The sequence below is a fragment of the Rhea americana genome, unplaced genomic scaffold, assembly GCF_003343005.1.
Source record: "Rhea americana isolate MKP2758 unplaced genomic scaffold, rheAme1 scaffold_42, whole genome shotgun sequence".
NCBI lineage: Eukaryota > Metazoa > Chordata > Aves > Rheiformes > Rheidae > Rhea > Rhea americana.
The window spans coordinates 2,759,804-2,782,349 of record NW_028186557.1 but is presented as its reverse complement, the minus strand read 5'-3'; the positions used below and the strand labels follow the sequence as shown (position 1 = coordinate 2,782,349).

General features: G+C 40.5%; 1 protein-coding gene across 1 annotated transcript in view; it reads left to right on the top strand.

The window, feature by feature from the left end:
- The window catches only part of MNAT1 (MNAT1 component of CDK activating kinase), a 123,108-nt gene that overhangs the window by 40,566 nt on the left and 59,996 nt on the right, over positions 1–22,546 (top strand). The window contains exons 4-6 of the mRNA XM_085315054.1: positions 6,093–6,196; positions 9,308–9,448; positions 15,167–15,292. Of these exons, the coding sequence (XP_085171180.1) occupies positions 6,093–6,196; positions 9,308–9,448; positions 15,167–15,292 (371 nt within the window). The remainder of the gene's footprint in view (positions 1–6,092; positions 6,197–9,307; positions 9,449–15,166; positions 15,293–22,546) is intronic.

Sequence of the window (22,546 nt, the reverse complement as noted above, 5' to 3'; positions counted from 1 at the left end):
AAAAGACAGAGAGAAACCCACATTTTTGAAGTGGTTTAGAATGTAGCCACTAAATAATGCTTTGGGTAAAAATGTGTTATACAAGGCTTTAAACAGAAACCACATTTTAACGCAAGTTTTCCCCAGAATAAAAATCAGTTGGACAACCTGAGTACATTGCGAACAGTTCATTGTCATTAACACTAAAAAGAAAAATAGTAAGTGAAAGGGTTAAATTCTGTCTTTGGGAAAGGTGTGTACAARCATATATTGAAATGAGTCAGGTAGCTGAGGAGTTTTGCTGCAAGTCACAGTCTCCAGACATCATGCAAGCTTTGCTTGTTCTTCCTGCAAGGTTTTCTTCTTCCCCAGAGTGTCTCCTTAGCTGGTTTTTAAAACCTCCTGTGAAAACTCTCCAGAAGTGGGCCTGCCTCTCAGCATGTGTGTACACACTGCCTGGCACACAGTTCCCCTGACACCTGAATGAGGCCTCCAGGCATGACCACAACACAATTGTTGAAAGTAATTATTGCTTTTTAAAACTTTCCGTACGTTCAGCTTGGAAAGAGGTTACCAGATATGTGCCTTTCAGATTCGCCTGTCTGCTTACTTCTCCAAGATTCTGTGCAGTACCAGCCCCCTGGTGACTTGCGTTCTTGCTCAGCATACTTATCTAACCAGCGATCCTTGAATAGAAAGGATTTTAGTATCTGTGATCACCTGTGGGTTATATTGTGTATTGTTTGCATTTTTTTTCCTCTCTGTGTGCCCATAAGGATAGTTTTGCTGTTGCTAACAATGGGAATAATCCAACTGGAAATCATTCAGCTTTATCAAAGGTCCTTGCTGATTGTCTTCTCCAAACAAAGATTTCAATACTGAACCTGTTCCAGCCCAAGTGATCTTAGACTTGATCAGGATGAGTGATCTGAAAATCATTCAGCACTGTGCCAAGGTGCCAAGGTATTTTTCTGGAAAATTRTTGTCATGAGGAAAGACAACTGAGGATAAACTGAAAGAATTATTAGCATCTAACTATTTTTTTTCAGCTTAGCCCTAAGTTTTCTTTCATTTCTGATAACCATTTCATAGTAAAAACAGAAATGTTGGCTGGAAGGGACCTCTCAAGGTTATCTAGCCCATTTCTCTTCCTCTCCTTCCCCCCTGCCCCTCTTCCCCAATGAAATTAGGGAGACAGAGGTGGGAGATGCTGCAGCAACGTTGGATCTGCCCAAAGCAATTGCTTTTCTACCATTCCCAGTCTCTAACTGGCACTTAAGATAATAATTGAAACTGTTTGTGGTAGGGTGGGAAGAATATTGTTTATGATGAACTAATATTAATTAATAATTTTTAATTTTCACCATGCTTTTGCTATTGTAATGGGAACTGAATGTTTTGCAAGATAACCRCATGCAATCTTGTTCATTCTTAACATCTCTTAGGTATTCAGTAGACTRGGAAGGAGGTTAGAAAAATGTTAAACTTTGGAAGAACCAATAATCAGTTTAACTGATTTAAAGTTTTACAATGGACTGATATTCACTTACATTCCTGCATCTCTAGATAAATTATTGCACCATGTAATCTAAAATTTTGTCTCAAATTTTCTGCTTTCTTTTATAACAACTAGATCTTTTTTCCCCATTTTTTTGTAGAATTGCATAGTGAATGTTGTTTTTAAAAAGTAAAAAATTAAGTCTCCCTGTAAAGACTGAATTTGAGAAGTACAGAGTTTTACCTAAATAGAATGAAATGTTTCAGAAAAACACAATAGTCTTCCTGTTATACTTCAACAGATGTCTCAAGGCAAGTCAATTTATAAACCAACCAATGTGAGATGGATAAGTAGATAAATAATTGTTGCATACAAAACAGCTTCTGTTTCTTTTCCCYGAAGGGTTTCAGGCCTCTTATATCGGCTTATGCTATATTTCAACATGGACAAAAATAAGTCTGGCTTCTCTTTGAAACTTTTTCAAACTAGCCATCTGCTTTGCCAGTCATAGTCAGATCTATACCAATATTTTTTCAGGGTAGGTATAGCATGAGAGTTAGGCTTTTAACTCTTTCTGCTCCTCCTAGTTTTATAACCTATTTTGTTGTTTTTTAAATTGGAATACCAGGAAGAATGATATTAAAAATAAAATTGAGGCAAACACAGAGCAGTCCAAATCAAACGATACTGCAAATGTCTCTCTATATGAAAGGTATGACGCTGTGTGTGACATGTTCATAGTGACTCTGTTCTTTAGTTTGATGCTTTCAGTTTTTAAATGCCAGGTAACTTGTGGAGGGGACATGGGGAGAGTCTCTTAGTTATCCTTCATGGCCTAATCTCTTACCAAATGGGCTTGCCAGTTGTAACTGGGAGCTGAAGAAGAATCTATATTCTCTAAATATTAATGAAAAAACATTTGAAGCTCATGAAAAATATATTAGCAAATATGCTGAAAGATATTTAAGCTGGCTAGCTGGCCACTGATAGCAGCTATGCAGTGTCCAAGAGCATAGTTTGTTTTGCTGCTAGGAAGTTTTTGGAGGAAGGAGGATGTATTTTTTTTTTCATTTATTCAAGGGCAGCTGTTGATGCTGCTCTTGGTCGAGTGACATCCAGGTCTTAACACTGTTGCAGCAAAATATACCTCCTCAGTATTTTAAGTCTTAATCTGGATCACTCAGTGTTGAGGAGCCAACAGCTAAGGGTGCAAATATAGGACAAAGTGTTCCTCTTTAATGCTTATGAGTTGTTACCCAGTGGGAGAAATCCATTCTGGTCTTTGAGAATATAGGAAATATGAATCTTTCTAATTGCTTATGTTCCACTGCATCCTTCAGTGAGGAAGTACAATAAATATGGCAGAGCAAAATCAGCATGGTGCAAGGAAACATGATGGTTGAGAAGATTTTGTGGTGAGCATCCACTGAAGCATTTATTTCTGACCATAGCAGGGAAACGGAAGGAGGAATAAACCTTTAACCTTACTCCCAGCACAGTTGCAAACATTTAAGGACTAGCTACACAAGTAGGTATTGGAAAGTCCTTTAACACTGATGCAGAAACAGATCTCTTATGTGGAAATGTTACTTCACACCAGGTTGSAAGATAAACTAGCTTTTGGAAGTAGTCCTGAATAAAGGTGGGCATCTGCATATGTTTAAAACTTGCCTCACTTTACCCAATGTAATTTTAAAATTTTACGACTTTGTGGTTTGCAAAACGACCTAACTTGGTGAAGCTATTAATGACAACTAAGAAAGAGAGAAAGAAAAAAAAAAGTCAGCCAGAAATAGTTATAGAACCTAGGTCATCAGCTTAATACTGGATTATTTTTAGAGGAATATCCAAGATGTGCTGGARCCCAAAAGCATTTGGCTTCTCATCTTGTTCCTGCTCTTGCACCTGAAGGTGGCATCTGGGCGTCCTGCTAGCACAGCATGTCTCATATGCTATTTCTTTCTCGTGTCGTCACTGAAGAGTTTAGAGAGCTAGTGTGTGGATTTAAGTTGTAGGAAGTGCTGACATTCCCATGCAGCTGCTGTCACTGCAGAGCCCTGATCTTGATTGCATGCCAGCATTTTCACATGACAATTCTTCTCTGCCATAATACTCAAATATTAAACTGCTTGTCAGCTGGAAACTGTAGGCTTGAAAATTGGAGGTCAAACCAAGACTAAAATAACATGTTTTCTTAAGGAAATGCTGCTACAACTGAAAACTGTATATTTGTTGCGATATGAAATTGAACAATGTTGATATGCCTTTTGGAGAGGAAAAAAAATAAAATGTAGTTGAGATGACTAACTTCTCCCCAAAACCAAAGAGCTGAATTTTGAAAGTCAGAGTACTGTGTGGCTTACTTGGGTTATACCAGAGGCACCACCTGAGATGAGTTCAAGACTACTGAACTAGACACTGCACATAGCTACGGTAAGTAGACTCAGCTGACAAAATGTAGGAGAAAGGAAGCATTATTCCCTTGCCMCTAGTTTTTGCAGATGGAAGACCTCCAGTATAGAGGTCAAGTGATTTGCCCGGGATCAGTAGCAAAGTTAGAAATTGAACCCAGGTTTTGATTCTCTATCAAATGCTTAAACCATAAAACCAGCCTGCATCCCAGATCAGTTTGGAAGTCGGGAGGGTGGGGGATAGAGTTCAGCTGTTTTAGGAATCGGGCTGAATTAAAATGTCAATCCTTTGATATTATTTGGAAAAGAGGAAAAAATACACAGTGTTTTTTGTTTGTTTGCTTAAGGTTAGGAATTTCTTCAACTATATTCTACCCAGCCCTTTTCCTTGAAGTTTAAGGAAGAACTGGATACTTCTGGTAGAACTAAGAGGATATATTGGTTCAGTAGTCCTAGAAAGAGTATTCTTCCTACTCCCATCTGTATATTTCTATTACCCTTGTACCAACTCTGGCAATTGTCCGACCCCTTTGCTGAGCCGGGTCAGGTTGCTGAAAGGTTTCTGTTCACTCTGCAAAGGGTCCAGAGAATCCCAGAGCTGGAGCAGGGAAGAGGGCCAGGCTTATGGCCAGGAGTAGAAGTGAGAGGGCAGGACCACCCGTTTTGGCAATAGTGAGCTGGTATACCTCTGGGTTAGTCTAATTGAATTGTATCCCGCAGCTCTGGGGTTTTAGTCCTCTCCCCACTTCCTGCCCACCTCCTGTTTTGTTTCGTTAGCGATGCCTACTTTGAAACCTCTTGTTTCTTTTGCTGCTCTTGCTGCTCTGTCAGTCTAGGCTATTCATAGTTTGTGGAAGATCCTCACTGATTTTGTTTGGCTTATCCAGAATCCTCCTGAAAGTTTTTCTGCCATGTTACTTGAGCAGAGAATGACAGAAGAAGGATGTCAACCTTTATCAAACTGACCTGTGTGCTATTTTGCTGGGTAACAGCATAGAGTGTTCTTCCTTTGGTTTCTATCTAGCAGCCTCACCTGGCACTGGTGCATGCATTCAAGGTTAATTTGGCTGCAGTCACTTGAGCGCCTAGGAATAAGGACTGAACTGAAATCTTCTAAGTCCTGTGTTGGCATCTTCACCTCCTTCCATTCTTTAGGAGTTGGCTCAGGGCAATGGCTATGTCGTTCCCTTCTTGCAAATGGCTTATCAGTAACAACACACATTTCTTTGATTCTTGTATAAATGCACTTCGGCCATGTGGCAAACCTCTTAAAGGTTTTGGTGGAGACTGCTGTATGCCTGTAGCTTTAGGAGGTAGGCATCAGCCCAGCATCCACTCTGAGTGGTGGTCATCAAGCGACTTGCTGGTGATAATGGCTTTCAGTTGGAATTCACTTGACCCACAGTTGAACCAGTGACCTGGAGGTGAAAGGCCCAAGCTCTGTATCGAATTACTAATCATCCAAACCATATACATCTTCCAAGCTGTTGATTATAGCAGCCATTGAATTTCTTGAAGTATCTTCTGTGCCATATGTAGATAATTGGGAATATTCAGCTACACAATGGAGCTTGCTGGCTATAGCTTGCTCACACTTGCATGGATATGTCCTCTTTGCATTTGTGTGTAACACAAGAGAAAGAGATCAAAGCAATCTCATTGAACCTATTCATCTGAATACATCTGCACATTCCACATAATAAATGTAATTGTACATTGGTGCCTTTAAGTTACCAAAGAATGTGAATGTTTTCATGTTTACCTGAAAATACATTTTCTATAGTCTTTGTGCATTAGATGGCCTTATAAAATGGAAGGACTTAATTTCTAACCTTGTGTTAACATGTGTGTCCTTAGTCTGATTTCATTTTACAGTAATCTGTGTGTTCTTAGCTGTAGCTGCTACTTAAAGGTCAGTATTTTGCTGACAATGTTATGATTATTCATTATCAATATTACAAAGTAAGATGGAAAAAACAAATTTTTCATCTGCTACAGATATATAAACCTAAAAGAACTCTACTGGCTTCTTTTGATTTTTGCAGTGATTTAGCAGATCACATCTTGCTTCATAAGGCACATTTAAATAAATGTTACTGCTATGCTTGTCTGATGCTAGAAGAGACAGAGAACGTAGTGTTTTTTTGTCGTAGTTGTGCATGCCAACCTAATACTTTTACTTCATGTCTCTAATATTTATGCAGTATTTAACTTGACCAACAATGTGGATTTGGAGAACACCAAAAGGAAAATGGAGATGTACCAGAAGGATAACAAGGAAGTCATTCAGAAGAATAAGATAAAGCTGGTTAGTTTAACTTCTCATCTCCTTACAACTTTTATTCATTAGTCAAAGAGTTAAGGATTTTCAAAGTGGAATACTTTCTAAAATAGCATCTTAGAAATTAATCAAAGCTAAAGCCACAATGTAGGTTTCCCTTTATATTAAAAAAAAAGTGTAATACACTAATATTCTGTGATACTGTTACTTAGTGCTGCTTAAAGAGATGAAATTGATAGCTGAAACAGAATTATGCTTTATTTTGGGAAGAGCTTAAAAAGAGGGTCACACAGAAAAGTCTACATCTAATACATCACCACTGCATGCCTGCTGGCAGTGTCATTGGACAATATCCAGGAGAGACCAAGTTCATTCCTATAGCGGGACAATCATTCYTTTCTCATCTGAAGGAAAAAAAAAGGGAATCCAGACACAGACATCATGAAGCTCCCAAGAGAGACTTATAAAACTGAGAGAAAGCAAAGGTCTGGTTTATGCAAAATTTAAAATGAAAGATGTTGAAAAAAACTTWAAAAATTTTTTTAAAAACTGATAATAATAGCAGAAGTATTGTATACATTGTCCATATGCAAAGCACATGGTTCTTTGAAGGTTTGTTCATTTAAATATGGCTCAGATATCATTTTGTTCTTTAAAAATAAACTTATGTGGATTTCTTTCTTAAAGAAAAGTTTAATCTGCTCTGTATTTTTCAGTTTAAAAAATATATGTTATTATTAGTTCCTGAAGGAAAATGCCTGCCAAGAGAGTGATATAACAGGGGTGTGTGTGTGTGTGTGTGTGTGTATTCTAGCTGTACTAAGGACTTGCTTTTAAATCAGTGGGGGTGAAATCCTTACTCCCCTGAAGTCTATGGCAAAACTCTCAGTGATTTCTTCAGCACTGGGATTTCACAGGAGGAGACTGGAATCTGAAAAATGTTTGTTTGAACCTCTTCCTTTTAAAGGCAAGGAAATTTCCGTAGGGGTCCGTTTCTGATCTGCTATCCTGGATCTGATGCTGTGCASTATTCTGTGCTTCAGAGGAGCATAGAGCTTGAAGACACCTTCCAGATCCTTGCCCATGTGCCTTATGTATTGAAGCATATAGGTGCAGTCTCTAAAGTCACCGTAAGAATAGAGACTTTGTCGTCAGTCCACCTTGCGTTCATGTATATGACTTGTAGGCAGTCTGTGCACGAGCTGTATGAGCTTATCAAGCAGCATAGCAGTACTCCATACGCCCCTGGTAAGGTGCAGTCTAGCAGTGTCTCCATGTCCACGACCTTGCAATTTCTTTTCRACTCTTTTCTGCTGCTCTTGTTCTCATGAGCGTGTTCTTCGTTACAACTGAAAATATTGATTTACTGAACCAGTTGCCTCAGGACTTGAATAACTGCTAGTTGTTCTTTCAAAACAAGCCATATTTGTGATCTTTGTAGTAGTTTTTTTTTATGGCCTTGCTACTTCTATGCTAACCCATCTGTTAGCTCTCTAGATTTGATACGGGATCACGCAGGGAAAAATAAATRCATGGCTATAGATTAAAAGAGACAATATCTTTAAAACAATTCTTCTCCAGACATAAGGTAACTTGTTCCTGTTTTGTTCCTACACATCTAATTTCACGTTTTAGTTTGTTCACAGTTTTGAAATAGTTTTGTCTGGACTCCATGGTGTGAATGTGTTAAATATTCTTGATTTCCCTTCCTTAAATGTGGGGAAACACTATTTCTATATACTTCTTTCCCATTTKATTTTAACTTTGTCCCAGGTTTCACCATTATTGTTTTTATTACTTTGAATCTTGGGACTCTCTATTGTCTTAAATCTCAACAGAACCTGCAGTATCTTGCAGACCTACTTTCTCTCTTCCTCTCTCTCATTCTGTCTTTTTACTTTTGTTTTGTTTGGTCTTCCCTTCACAAGGAATTCAGTCTGACTTGTGGTAGTTCTTCTTTTGTTCTTGTAGTCTGATCTGGTTTAGGTTTGTTTATAAATTTACTTGTATCTTACTATTTGTTCTGGGCTGATCGCAGAATGGTTGAGGTTGGAAGGGATCTCTGGAGATCATCTAGGCTGTGTCTCTCAGCATTTCCCTGCAAGTTTTCTTTTGTTTAAGTGCAAATTCCAGGCAGCTTGGATGATCGTAAAGATTTTGAGCTCTTAAATTCTGTTGATTGGACTAACTAAATCCCTTAATTCTCAGAAATAACTCAATTAGCAATTTGGAGTTTTTTGTTTGTTTTATTAAATATAAATGGAATCAAAGTTTCAGTGAGTCAATGATTGGTGACCAGCTCGATTCTCTGTTTCATATAAAGTTTTTCTTTAGTCTCTAATCATTTTTATCCCTGTCTCTGCTTCTCTTGCCTTTGAGCCCTCCTTTTTTTACAATGATTTTCAAATACAGTTGACTTAATAGTTTACAATTCAAAAAACAACAACAACAAAAAAAACTACTTAAGGGGAAGAATTAAATCCTGAAAAGAAACTAGTCTCCTCGTAGTAATTTCTTTTTCTCTTGTGGCACATACGACTGCAATCCAAGTTGTGGGAAAAAATTTCTCATTTTCTGGGAATGTGACATTTCTTACAGTTCGTGCTTAACTACATTTTAGCTCGTGACAGACCTCTCCATTGACATTCATAGATTCATAATTTCTTATTTTTCTTCCACCTCACCAGTAGGATGCACACAGCATTCTTCACATCCAAGATGCAGTTGAGCTGGTGGTGGTGGTAGGGTATCAGGAGCAATACTGCAGTATTGTGGTTCTRTATTTTCTGACACCCAGTTACATCTGTTGAGGAGTTAGATGGGGGAACAAAATTATTTTACGTCTGAGGTATAAGAAAAAGCCACATTCATCGTCTAGCTTTTAAAGAGCCAAGATTCAGATGATTTCTTTTTCTGCTGTAGTGAGCAGCAAGGGAAAATAATTTTGCAATGGCAAGTAAAGGGAGGTAAACAACATCAGTCCTCATCCAAAATACACCTTAAAAGGTAGAATTTTCTTGCTTTCCCACTACTTGGTTGGTCCTAGGTTCTCTGAAAGGCAATAGAGCTGTGAGTGTGAAGTCTATCCACCGAGGGAGGAAAATGGTTGCTAATGGATTTCTAATGTTTCCTGTTTAGACGCGGGAGCAGGAAGAGCTAGAGGAAGCTTTGGAGGTGGAGAGACAGGAAAATGAACAAAGGCGACTGCTCATACAGAAGGAAGAACATCTACAGCAGATTATAAAAAGGAAGAATAAACAGGCACTCTTGGATGAACTGGTGAGTACCAAAACCAGAGACTGAGTGTTGTATAGCAGAGCAAACAGCAAGTACATTTACATTCATTTCTTTCAAACTTGAATTGTGGAATTAACATATTTCTGTTTCTGTTCCCGTATTTTGAACTTCTAGTGTGTTACTGTTCTCTCATGTACCATTACTTTCATTGCTTTCATTGCTGCAARCAACTCTGGATGGTTTTGGCAAACCAAGGACAGGAGGGATACTGCTTCCGAGGGGCTACAACTGGTTCATAGACTGCATTGTCTCAGTGTCCAGACTGCTCAGTGCAGTCCAAAATCAATTCTAGGTAATCGTTTTGGGATGCTTCAACACAGAATTAGTCCTAGATAAGATGCTAGCACAGAAAAATGCAGAAGGATGTGTTTTTTTGTTTCTTTTGTTTATTTCCCTAATGAGCTTCTGTTCAAAGTTCTTTTGCTGCTATTTGATATGTGGAGGTATAGTTCAAAAATTATTTTAGCAAGTCCACTCATACTCAGTTTACTTTAGCAATTGATTTTTAACTGCCTATCTGTGGAAGAGCTACTGTAAAGGTCCAGATTTCTACTGAATTCATGGACAATATGATAGGTACAGGCTTTGACTGGGATTCAAGATGACTTGTGTTAGCAGAGCTGATACAGTTGCCACTCTCCCTGGAACGTGATGCATGGATGGTTGAGGTTTTGTGTTATGTCTAAACTTATGTGACTGCCTACTGGTGTTGCCTTCAGCTGACGCCGTTGCATCTGTTCTGGTGTGTGTGTTCATGCCTTGCACTGACCCTTGATGGGGGTAGGAGGGAGCTAGTAGTTGGTTCAGCCACTCTATCTCACCACTGTCTCACCACTGTTTGCTTGTTAAGCAGTCCTCAGCTGCTGCAGTTGACAACCTTGTGTTGAAGCAAAGTGGTGKTTGGGAGGTACTTGGTGAGGTCAGTCTCCTCTGCAGTGAAGAAACAGCRGAGAGTGGGGGGCAGTAATCTCAGGAGTCACTGTTCCAGCATTAGTCAACCCTTTTTGAGTCAGAGCACTTGGATAAGATGGGCATGGATCACATGAGACCTTCTGGATTGGGCCAGGATGAAGATTTACCTGGTCACTAGCCTCTGTTTAGCAGTGGCCAGTGGTAAGTGCCTAGTGAGGAGCGTAAGGTAGGGCTAATCCTGGAACGCCCTCCCAGATTTGATGGGGAAGAGTTTTTTCCTAAGGAAATGATGGGAGAAAACTGGAGGCTTAGCAACTTCCTGAATCAGAGGTAGTCTCTTTGTATTTAAAAACTTCTAGAAGAAAAGGACATCATGCTTTGGATGTGTCATGCTTTCTTACTGCAGACATCTTGTGTATGAGTTGCTCGTTTTGGAGTGTCTGAAGCGTCAATTGATTTGTGCTATGTATTTCAGAAACTGAGTGTTGTATAGACTGAAAAAAATGCAGGCTACTTTTGAAAACTGTCTTTGTACTTCTTCCCAATTTACTACTGTTTCTACACCTGAAATGCAGTGATGGTGTGTGGGCAGAGAATCCCTCTAAATGTGTGTGTGTGCGCGTGTGTGCGTAGATGTAAGCACAAGCACGCATGCACGCTTGCACACTGACATCCAGGATGTAGATGACTTTCTCCTTTCCCAGGGAAAGTAGTGTTCTTCTTTGAACCAGTGTGGAAGGCACTGGTAAGATGAGGAGAGAAACCATCAGTGTGCAATTTGGGAGTTTTAAGGGCTGTGCTGAAGAGCTGCCTTGTTCCAGGCTGGAGTCATGGCAGCCTTTTATTGGATTTGTTGGAAGGAGCTGGTGTTCAATTTTTTGCAGACAGAAGCAGAGATAGGCAAAAAGGTTCCTTGAAAATCCATCCAACGTGTAGCGTTGCATCTAGCAGTCTCTTCTCGCTTTCAAAAGAATGTTTGCACTCTACACAATCAGRAATAGTTTGAGTAGCATATCAATTAATGAAAACTCCACTACAAACTCAAACTTAATGGCTCAGAAGAGGGATTTTGAACTGATTTCTGACTTACTAAAATGTATTAAATCCTGCTTTAAAATACAGCTTTAACTTAGCAGAGACCAGTGTTGTTTTCTTACACAGCAATTGGTTTTTCTGGAGACCTACCTCACCAGATGGCTTGAGAAAAGAATGGTTATAAATAATCCTTAGAACATGACCAAAATAGGTACTTTCAACTGTGATTGCATATGTATTGCTATTAAAACATTCTGAATATTCTAAAAATAACAGAAAGGTGATTTTAAAGGCAGAGGAAGGAAGCTGGGAAACTTTGGGTTGCCTCTCTGTTTATGGAAGGGCGCTGTCAACTTAAATTTGGGCCAAAACTTGTTTTGTAATACTAAAGGTTTATAAAACCAGCATTGAAGTGTTTGCACAATGACTTATAAAGTCTCTGGAAAAACAGCGGTTGTTAAACAAATAAACATTTCCTATGGTCTCTGAAATCCCCCTAATGCTGCACAGCAAATCTGAAAATGAGGCTGACTACAGACGCAGCAGAAACAAGCGTAAGCAGTAAGAAAGTGAAGACTTGGTTAAAAAAAATGTTTATATCTGTGCTGGTTGGTACCGTACTAAAGCGACATGGATTAAGTTCTGGCTGTGGTGATATCAGCGGTAGAACTACTGACCCGGCAGGACTGTGAACGCAGGGGAAGGTGAASGGACAGCTTTTCACCCATAGATTTTGAACTGCCTTTCTGGTGGATGACCTGGATGTTGGAATCTGTAGCCCTAAGATGTACATCTTGATGGATTTTCCATTTTTTTTTCCATACTGGTCAGTAAGAGGAAACTTAAGGCAAGTATTTACGTGTTGAGTGCAGYGATCTCGGATCTTTCCTCGCGTCGTTAGCTCTGTCGCTGCGAGACAGCTCCTGGGGTGTCCTGAGAGAGGGGCACGTCAGCACTGCACACTCCCCTGCGCTTTCAAGAAGAATTTTGCCTTTGGTGCTTCGGCTGATTGTGCAATGCAGGACTGAGGAGATTGATAGTTCCTTAAACAGGTTATTTACTGTGTTATGACAGTGAGGAGAAGCCTCAGTTGTGTGCGAAGGTGTGCAGGAATACAGGCTCACCTTCCGAGAGCTGGTAACTGAGACAGTCCAGAGCCAGGGGAAAAAGGCACCGAACCGTTTGGTATTTAAAATGTCAGGCGGGAGGCTCTGGCTGCCGGTTGGCAGGTGAGGTAGGAAGGAGCAGCCTCGAGGCTGGGTCTCRAAGCCCTCGGCCTCGGCTGGGAGCAGGGAGAGGGAGGACCCGGGGACTTGCTGCGAAGAAGAGGATGGCGTCACGAGTGGCTTGGGCTGTGAAGGCTCCTCGAAGGGAAAGCAGGTGCTACGGCTGCTGTTCCTGAGCTCCCCCTCATTGCCCGTTTTGCCTGCCAGTACTAAATTAAGCAGGTTTTCTATTGCTATCATTATAAATGATCTCTTAAAATAAAATAGAGCATTTTAAAGACAACACAGAGCACTCTAATTTAATTTGTAATCCCAAGTGGATTTTACGTTTTATTGGATGAAATATATATATTTTTTTTACCATCTAGACTTAGATAACTAGGGCTGAGTAAAATATTAARGCACTCCCTTTATTTACACCATCTCTAAACTGGCAGCGTACAAACCCTGGCAGAGCTGCTGTTAGATGTCGGCTGGGCCTTGCGCTTACCTCTTCGCGCTGGCAGGGTGCTGAGGCCAGGCGTCCGGGCGCGGAGCAAAGTGGCAGCGCGGCACGTACCGAAGAGGCAGCTTTCCCCGGGCCCTGGCATGGCTCGGGATCAAGCAGATGGCAAGGCAACTTGAAGACATTAAATGTCCCTAGAGCCTCAAAGTTTTTAAGACAAATCTTGCTGAAATTTTTGCATATAAGTGGTTTTGGTCTTACAGTCGTACAGCTCGCTTTTCTCATACAAAACGTTGCTAGTATGGATAAATTCTTACAGGACTGGGTCTTTGCTGCCTGTCTGCCTCTGTGTTAATAGTTAACAGAAGGACTATGTGCATGCTAGAAAGGACAAACAGCCACGGCCGCGGTGGCTTGCTGGCACAGCGTCGAGTTCCCACGGTTGGGTGATCTGGTTGCCAGTCATCGTGCTACTGTGAAACTGTTCAGAAGTTAGAGCCGAAATTGGTTTAGTTACTGTACCAGAAGTGCAGCAAACATGTAAGGAATACAAGAAAGCAAAACGAACCAAGAGACCGCTTCTCGCTCTTCCCTCCTTCCCCCGGTATATTAAATCTGATGACTGAAAAACTTAACGTTTCTAAATTCTGCTGACCGCTGGCAGCGCATGGGGCCGTGTGGTGGAGTTACGGACGTCCTCAATTCTTTGAAGCTGGAGGCTCTGAACTAATACATTTGTGGTCCAAATTTTCTCCCAACTGTATAGAAATCAGATGCGTCTTATCATTAGAGAGATTTTTTTTGTTGTTTTTTTTTTTTTTTACAATTCAATTAATCTTTGGCTGCCATCAGGAGTTTGAGGATGCTCTTAGTTATATTATTCTTCAGTCTGGACCAGTTCTCACTTTGTAACATTTTCTGCTTTTAGCACTTGMAATTTAATCATAAGACAAAGTAGATGTAACAAACAATAAAGAGGAAGAAGGATGATGTGAAAAGTAGATGTCCAACATGRCTGTTCTTCACAATCATTTCAGGAGGTTTCTCTAAAATATGAAGACTAGCAAGGCATCTCACTGCATTAAAAACCTCAGACRTCTTACTGTGGACTATTATAAGTGAAATATATGATCCACAGTCCAGTTTATTAAGCTCAGTTGTTTTTGGCAAGTAGCAAATGTGGTTCATAGTTCAATATTTACTTGGTTCCTTGAAACAAAAGTATATATGATGCTTGAGTGTTTTATGAATAAAATCTTAAATCAGAAAACTCTGGGAATAATCCATTCCGAACTCTTTTCCTGCTCTTAACTTTACTTTCGTTGTAACTGGGAAAATTAGAGGATTTCAGTGTGCATGTGGATAGTCGGACTAGTTTATTAGAAAATTACTTGTCCAATAGTTTTCTGGCTCTCTCAAGAATATAGTATGTATATATATATGTTAATAATCAATCTGTTGTAGCCTAAACATGAGATTTTAAGTAGTTAATTTGCTTGGCTATTCATTTTATTACTTTTATACATTAAAAAAAAAATTGGCTGGTTTCCCTAAAARTAAGTTGGTAAAGGAGAAAATAAATATGCTGTTGGTTGCACTTACAATAGTGCCATTGTGCAAACCAGAGCAAGGATCATTTCCAAACGGCCTCAGGTGAAATCTAATGGGAAGCAATTTCAAACTGGTCTGAGTTCATTGGTAGAAAGAATGTGTCTTAGATAAACATCTGATCCAAGTTAGACTACTTTGTATTATTCCTTCTCTGATTAAGTTCTAATTTTTTTTTATTTAATAAATATAGTTGCGTTGGCTGATTGGAATAAGGAGCCTGTTATATTGTCTTTAATGTGGATTTTATAAAACTGGTTGTTTGCAGGTTAGTCTGATTTATGGGGCTGCTGCAGCTTTTTCCTATTACTGAAAATGATCGTTTTCTATAAACTGTTCCTCCTTTAGAGGATATTTAGCATTATGTAGCTCTGCTCGTGATGGCCTTTCAGACGCAGTTTGCAGTTTTGAAGAATATGCAATGTTAATATTTATTTTGTTTTAATATTCAGATTGTTATTTGTATGTTTACAGGAGAGCTCCAGTCTTCCTGCTTCCCTGCTTTTAGCTCAGCATAAGGACAGGTCTACTCAGCTAGAAATGCAATTGGAAAAACCCAAARCTGTCAAACCAGTCACGTTTTCCACTGGCATCAAGATGGTAAGACATGCTTYTTTCTTTCTTTGAATGACTTTCAAAAGAGCCAGCTTTTCCTAATATGAAACTTAGAGGTTATTATTTAAACTTGATTTATATATTATACAAAATAGTTTAATTCCTAATTGCTTATATAACTTGAAGAGAACAGTCTAAGAAATTCATCACTCTGCTAGTTGGAATGTACGACATCTTTTTATTGCATACTTGTCAAAAAACAAGCTATTTCTTTCCCCTTGCAAAGTTGTGTGGTATTTTGAATTATTTTTGTTTGTTTGTTTCTTATTTGTGTCACAATTCTGGAAGATGATATTTTGGAATTTTAAGAAAAGGCTGTACTCTTTTCAGATTTACTATAATCACTGTGGAAAAAAAAAAAATCTGAGTATGAGGGAGAGAACCTGTTGGCACCGTTTTCCAGATTAAGGATGCTATTTTCGTTGTTACTGGAATCTGGGAAGCAACAAGTATTTTGTTTCAAACATGCTAGTTAGTGCTCTGTGGCAGCTAAAGATCTGTCAGCATTCCTGTTCTTTGTCACTCCATAGCACTAGTACACCTCAGTCTGTGTGTGGAAATGCAAGTTTTTTAAACTTTTTTGTTCTTTAGGGGCAGGGAGAGTATTTTAAACGTGTTATAGATCTTTTTTGCACTTCAATGGTCTTCTGTTTTCCAACATATCTTAAAAATAATTTAGACTATATTTTAGAGTTGATAATGCCAAGTGATGTCTTGAAAATAACACCCCTTCCCCAAAAAACAAACAAAAAAAAGCCAAGCAAAAACCTTTGTATCAAAGCAGTCTCCCATCAATTAATCAATCAGTTTTGTCAGGGATATCTGTACTATGTTCGTTGTCTGTCCATTTCCCCCAAAGAGTTCACAGTGTAATAGCATCTGCAGCTTATTTTTCCAAAACTGATGTCAGCTTTTGTGAAGTTTTGCAGRTTGTTCTCTTGTGTTCCTGTAGCATAAACTGTATTTTCTTCCTTTTTCTTTTCAAAACTCTGAGAGTTTGGAAGGAGATTGATATGCTTTATAGTATACTTCTTGGGTATTTAGAAAAGCTGGTTTTCAGAAAATGTTCATCTTTCATTTTAAAAAATACTCTAAATGAATACCTGTGCATTCTCTACTTATTAGAATATATTGTCAGCGTTTCTCAGAACTGTTGGTCTGTCCTGTGGGAGAAGAAAGAAGATATAGTTATGCTACGTAACGAGGGCAGTGGAAATACTTCCCAGTCCATTTGTAAATGGATGTTAAACAGTCTTACGCTGAGACAGGCATTTTAAATCTGCAGACTTGAGTAAACTTCCTCCAAGAGTTGTGAAAGAATTGGATGAGGAGATTTCTATCGTCATGCCAGTTGCATCTTAATGTTTGGAATAAGAGGGGTGGAACCTCTAGGTGACTGAACGGATGATAGTTATTTTATCAGTGTTCAGAAAGTGCAGGTAGATGATTAGTGTAACTAGTTCAGTCCTACATGTAAAAACAAGCAAACAAAACCTGACTGACCTTAGTCCTAGGTGAAAAAGATTAACCTCCCCCCACCTCAAATTAGGAATAAGTACGTTAACAAAAAAAAGTTAAGGATAGGCATTTTTAAAGTTGGAGATTATTGTTTTGTGGGAATGGATTCATCAAGCAAAATAGATTTTACACTCTGATAAAATTATAGATTGGGCTGAAAACAAGGAATGTTACTACCTGACATTGATTTAAAAAAAATACATAAAAATTACATTATACAATAATAACAATATCGATATGCTCCACAGTAAATAGATTAGCTGGCTAACTTGCAATTTTTGTTGGTTACCACAGCATGGAAATATTTCTGTGGGTATTCTGCAAGAACGCAATTCCGTGTTTGGAAGCAGATGTTGAGTGTCTATGGATGACATGCAAGTTGGCAGAGTACAGGGCAGTTTTGACAAGCTGGCCTCATTTGAATGAAATGTGTTTTAATATGGCTAAACGCAAAATTACAAATAGAAGAATAAATAACAGGCTCTGCGAAGCGGATTTGGAAGTCTAGCGAGACGAGTAAACCAAGCTGACCCTCAGCCACAGCATCCTTGTAGGCCTTGGCTATGTGAATGGTGCTGGAGTAGGTAGGAAAGGACTTGACTTTTGTTTGGTAAGTCTTGCAGACTGAAGAGTTGTGCAGAATGCAGTTTGAACACAAAATCTGGAAAGAACGGCAATAAGAGCCGCCGACATTTGCTCGAAAGGCAAAGGCTTTGTGCCTCTGGCTTAGGAGAAGGTTAAGATATGACTCAGTGTACAGTAAGCACCTCCTCGAGAGGGGACATGCCAGGTCTGAACAGTGTAACAGTAAATGTAACAAGAACCAGGAGCCTAAGTTAAACAAATCGGAACTAAATGGGAACTGAGGGAACACACAAGAGCTGAAGTTCACGCAGTTCCAGTGGGTAGTTGCCATCGCTGCTAAAATCCACTGTGGGATGTGATGATCTCTGATTCTTGATGTCTTCACATCAGGCGTGGGACACCCCCTGGAAAGTTGTCAAATGCAAGCCGTTGAGCTCAAATCGGAGCGTGTTTCGTGACGTGTAATAGGGTGCAGCGTGCGGGGTTCGGTGCAGCCGGTGACCCGGGACAGCGTGTTTTGTGGAGCAGCATCCTGGGAAGAAGTCGGATGTTGCTGCGCCGCTCTTCGGGGGCAGCACTCGCGTTGCTTTAGCTCCGCTCCTGCCTGAGCGCTGGGGCTCGCGCCGCCCGCGCCCGTGGGGGCAGATCCTCGCGGGTGCTGAGCGTTTGTTAAAAGGACTGTTCAAATTAACGCACCGTTTGCCTCTGTGGCTTTGCAAGCGAAATGTTGTTGCTGTGAAAAGGCATTTTCAGGTTCGATATTAAAGAGTTTCAGCGGCACACGGATAATGAATCGCCATGTGCCGCCCTCCCCTGTGCCTTTTTCCTAGTAGCTCGGGCCACTGACCTTTTCCGGTGGCGTTTTCCTTAATTTTGTCTCACAGGAAGGGAATCCGGATAGAGCTAGCTGAGATGCATGGCTAATCTTGAGCTTGTGTTTACAAAAAGGCTTTATGAATATGCCAGTTGTGGCACACCTCCCCCCCCCCGTTTCTTTTTTTTTTTTCCCAGCTTGAACATGTGTTTTTCCTGGGATGGTCTCGGTCAGAGATGTTCTTCAGCCTGACTGGTAATCGGACGTGTTCCTCCGTTTCTGAATCAAGAGGCATGCCCGCTCTTGTCGCCTGGGCAGCGCTCAAGGAAGTTGGCTCATTTAAGGTGTCGTATTAGTGCTGCGSAGTCCCCCTGCTTGCAGGGGGAACAGGGAGCATCTTTCTGTAGTAAGCTAGGTAAGAGCATCCCCTATAGCGTAGGAAAGACGATTAGATTATGGGGGTAGGGTCTCTCTCCTGGATTTTTATTATGTTAAATTGAATGTTGTCCTTCTCGAGGAAAAACCAGGAACTGCTTTTTCTTCGTGGTCTAGTGGCACACATCAACTTCCTCTTTTTAATTTATTTCAGTAGATTTTATCTTCTATGCATTAAGCATATCTTCCTAATCAGTCAGCCTGATTTACCCGCATAAGTGGGGGAAAGTGCTTCCGACCTTTTCTGCTTGTCATACTCGTCATATTAGGGAATAGGCTTTCTGCATATTTGAATATTTAAAATGTTCTCATTAAATCTAATCTCAAATCAGCATAAAGCTATTAAAGAAATTATAATCGTAATTGTACTTATTGCAGTAGTGCTGCAAATACTATTTCCTGCCAATGCTTGTACTGGAACAGATTTTGGTATCAGCCAGAAAGAGCAAAGGTGGTCAGAAATGAATAACTTTTCCAGGATTTCCAGGACCTTTCAGGGTGTGCARACCAAATCTAATGTCTGGGCATAGAAACATTCTTCTGTTCCACGGTGCATGTAACGATCATTTCTGGTTGGGAGATGGTTTTATTGCAAAGCAAATTCTGAAGTGTAAGAGGTGTTGAGAATGCATCGAGCATGAGTGGTAGTTTGCAAACGTAGCAGGAATTAATTTTGTTACAGTAATTCTAAGTTTTCGTGTTTCTGCTGCTTACAGGGCTGCAGGAGATGTTCGGTGCTTGTAGTTCTGTGCTTCACATTACTGTTGTGGTTAGAAGTGCAGAGGCTCAGATCCACAGAAGTGCTGAGGTATTTAATTCCTCTTTATTTTGTTGGAAGCTGGGAATATGCAGGCTTTGGAGTCTGGAATCCAGCTCTTTGCATGTTTTTAAAAAAGTATGAATACCACAGACTGGCTCCAGTGAATGCTATCTTAAGCAATGTTTCAGGCTGCGTGCCCTGTTCCTGTTCTGCTGCTTCCAGTTTTATAATGTTTCTTTCCTCCCTTCCCCTCCATCTCCCGGGAGACTTACCCTCTGGTGGAGGTATTCTTGAAGTAATTTCACGTAGTTTAAAAACTCTATTATCTTTAATTGAATTGCCCAAATAGGCAAAAGAAGAACACAGGTATTCTCTGGCCTGCTATCATGTGAGCTTTCCCTTTACATTTTATAATCAAATACCTCAGAAGTAATCTAATGCACCATTGATCATTCAGTGTTTTTGTTTTTATTACTTAATAGCGGGGGGAGTATTTATTAATAGAAATATTAGTAGACACTGAGGTGAAGGGCTCACTGTGTTGTGTTTCTACACTTAGGGTCATTAGCAGGATGGTCATCGCCACTGAATTTGCAGTTTAAGTAGGTGCCTCGGGGAGGGAGGGAACCTGATGTGCAGAGGGGATGCAGCTTGCCCAGGGTTAGATAGCAGACCAGTGGCAGTAGGAGGAACAGGACCTAGACCTGCTAAATTTTTAATCTTCAACACTATTACTATCTAACTCACAGCAGTGGTCTTAATCATGATTTTCTATGTACCTGAATATTGCCAGGATTTTATTAGAGCTGTTGTAGTTTCCAACATGGGTAACAGGCAATCTGCAGCAGCAGAAGTTTGCAGGAGGGGGTAGTCAAATTAGTATTTCACAGGAATGAATCTGTCAGATGCGGGATGCGTAGGACACCTCACGAATGCATGTTACTACTAAGCTGGGCGTATCAAGTGTGAGGGAAGAGATTTCTTGCAGTGTAACACTTGCATTATTATTCTAATGAGAAATAACRTTCTTATTTTGCATTATTTGGAGCTATTTCTTTTAAAACGTTGACCTCATCAGCTCAGGTTAAATTAACTGTTCTTCATTATTGCCTTTTCCTRCAATATTGCTTCCTGTGCAAACAAACGTTGAACGGCTGCTCCTGTTTTTCAGTCTGCTTCTTTTATAGCTCGTAGAGCAATTATCCAAAATCCTGTTCCAAATGCAAAAAAGTCTCTCTAAATACTTTTTTAATCAACTGCGCTCCTTCAAAGTAGCTTAGACATATGCCAGGTACTCTTGAGGTAAGTGAAGTCAATCTAGCATTACTATTTAGCCTACAACTAATCTGCAGCTCCAGAGAGTACTTGGCCATCCCAGCTGTGTGACAAGGAACTAGTTCAGCCTTCCAGCCTTGCTTTGCCACTTCTTGCTGCTCTGTTTTTTTTTTTTTTTTTTTTTAGAAAGTACTCTTTAGCGTTTGCTTAAAGTTTATATTATTATTATTATTGTTATTCAAAGACCCGAATCAAGCCTATTTCCTTCCTTTGCTGTTAGCTCAGCTGGTCTATCTTTGGGCAGAAGCAGTTCAGATGGAACTGATTTCTTGGAGATGTGTGCCAGCTGGAGTTTGGTATTTTGTGTTTACTCTTCATTCTGTACCTTTTTTTTTTTTTCTTTTTTGCAACTGGGTGAAATAGTTCCTGTTTCACAACATTTCCTAGTTTGTAGTGTGCCCTAAGGAAGGTAAAAGGTAACGTATACACTTCTTGACGCCTGTTGCAGCGTAGGACGCGAGCGTGGACGGAGTCGCTCTTGGCTCCGTCGTGTAAAGGTGCTGACGGTGCTCTCGTCGCTGGTGCAGCGTGCTCAGCGCCTGCGGGCGGGAGGCCTCGAAGACCCCCCTGTTACGCACCGATCCGAGCGGGGCTTTGGGATGCGATTAGAGCGGACAGTGAAATTCCTTTTGTCGGTGGCCTGTATCTGTGTGCTAGTGAATTCTCTTCTCTCCTCATCCTTCGCTCGGAATAGTCTCCCCTAACCAACTACCTGAAATTGTGCTAATCCACTGGAGGAGGGGGAAGGTTTGAAAAGGCTGGGGATGTCTTGATTTCTTTTTGATTTCTGTCACYGAACTCTGTGGTCTAAAAGTACCGTTTGATGTATGTATCTGCTTTCAGCACCATAAGGAGTGTCTGGTAGTATTTCTTTCTAGATTCCTGTAGCAAAAACACTTTATAAAACGGTAATTTCTCTCATCTGAGAGATTAGGTTATTTTGCCATTATAAATTTGACATCTGTCTGTATTTACAAGGCTATCTCATTACATGAGAATATTGCATCTGGTTTCTTTAATACTTGCTTCTTCTAAGCTTCACGTACACGCAGTGGTCGATGCATTCTCGTGCAGCTCACGACTGACATGCTTGTCACGTAAAAGTGAGCACACGCTGGATTGCAAATGTAAGGACTGTCTGCCTCTGTCAGTGCCGTGGCTCTCCTCCCGGCCCTTAACCTGGGGGTAGGACGCTTCGCCCCGTAGCTCCCCTTGGGAACGGTGCTTCTGAAGAAACCTTTGCAAGTGGTTCCTAGATTTAGATTTAACTTCAGAGGGAAACTGCAAAAACACCTGTCTTTTACTGATGAACCATGTTACTGCAGTCAGAATCTCAGCGTGTGTTTTCAAGGCGAAGTAGTGTCTTCAGGCCTGTCTCAGAACTGTATTTGCTGTAGAGAGCCCACAAGTAAAGGTCTACTTTTCAGTGGTGCTGTACATTAACTAGACCTAGCGGAATCAGTGACTGAACCTGTGCTACGAGGCTGCCTCCTGCGCCTTGCAGCCTTGGTTTCTGCGTGCGCGCTGGCCACGTCCCAGTTTGAGCCAGGACAGCCTGGGCTGGGCATCGGTGCTGTGGCGCTGAGTCGCCTTCCAAAGGGAACCTGGATTTGCAGAGGAGAACGGAAGTCGCAGAGTTTTTCAGCAGGTTTCTGGGTGAGAATGGTCAGAGCGTTAACCTTGTGGAGCAAACCATGGAAGCAACTTCTTTGGAGTGCAGGTGCACGTGGGTGCACGTCTGAAAGCAGGTGCCTGGTGTACAGCCCTGGAATATGGAAGCTCTGCTAATGTG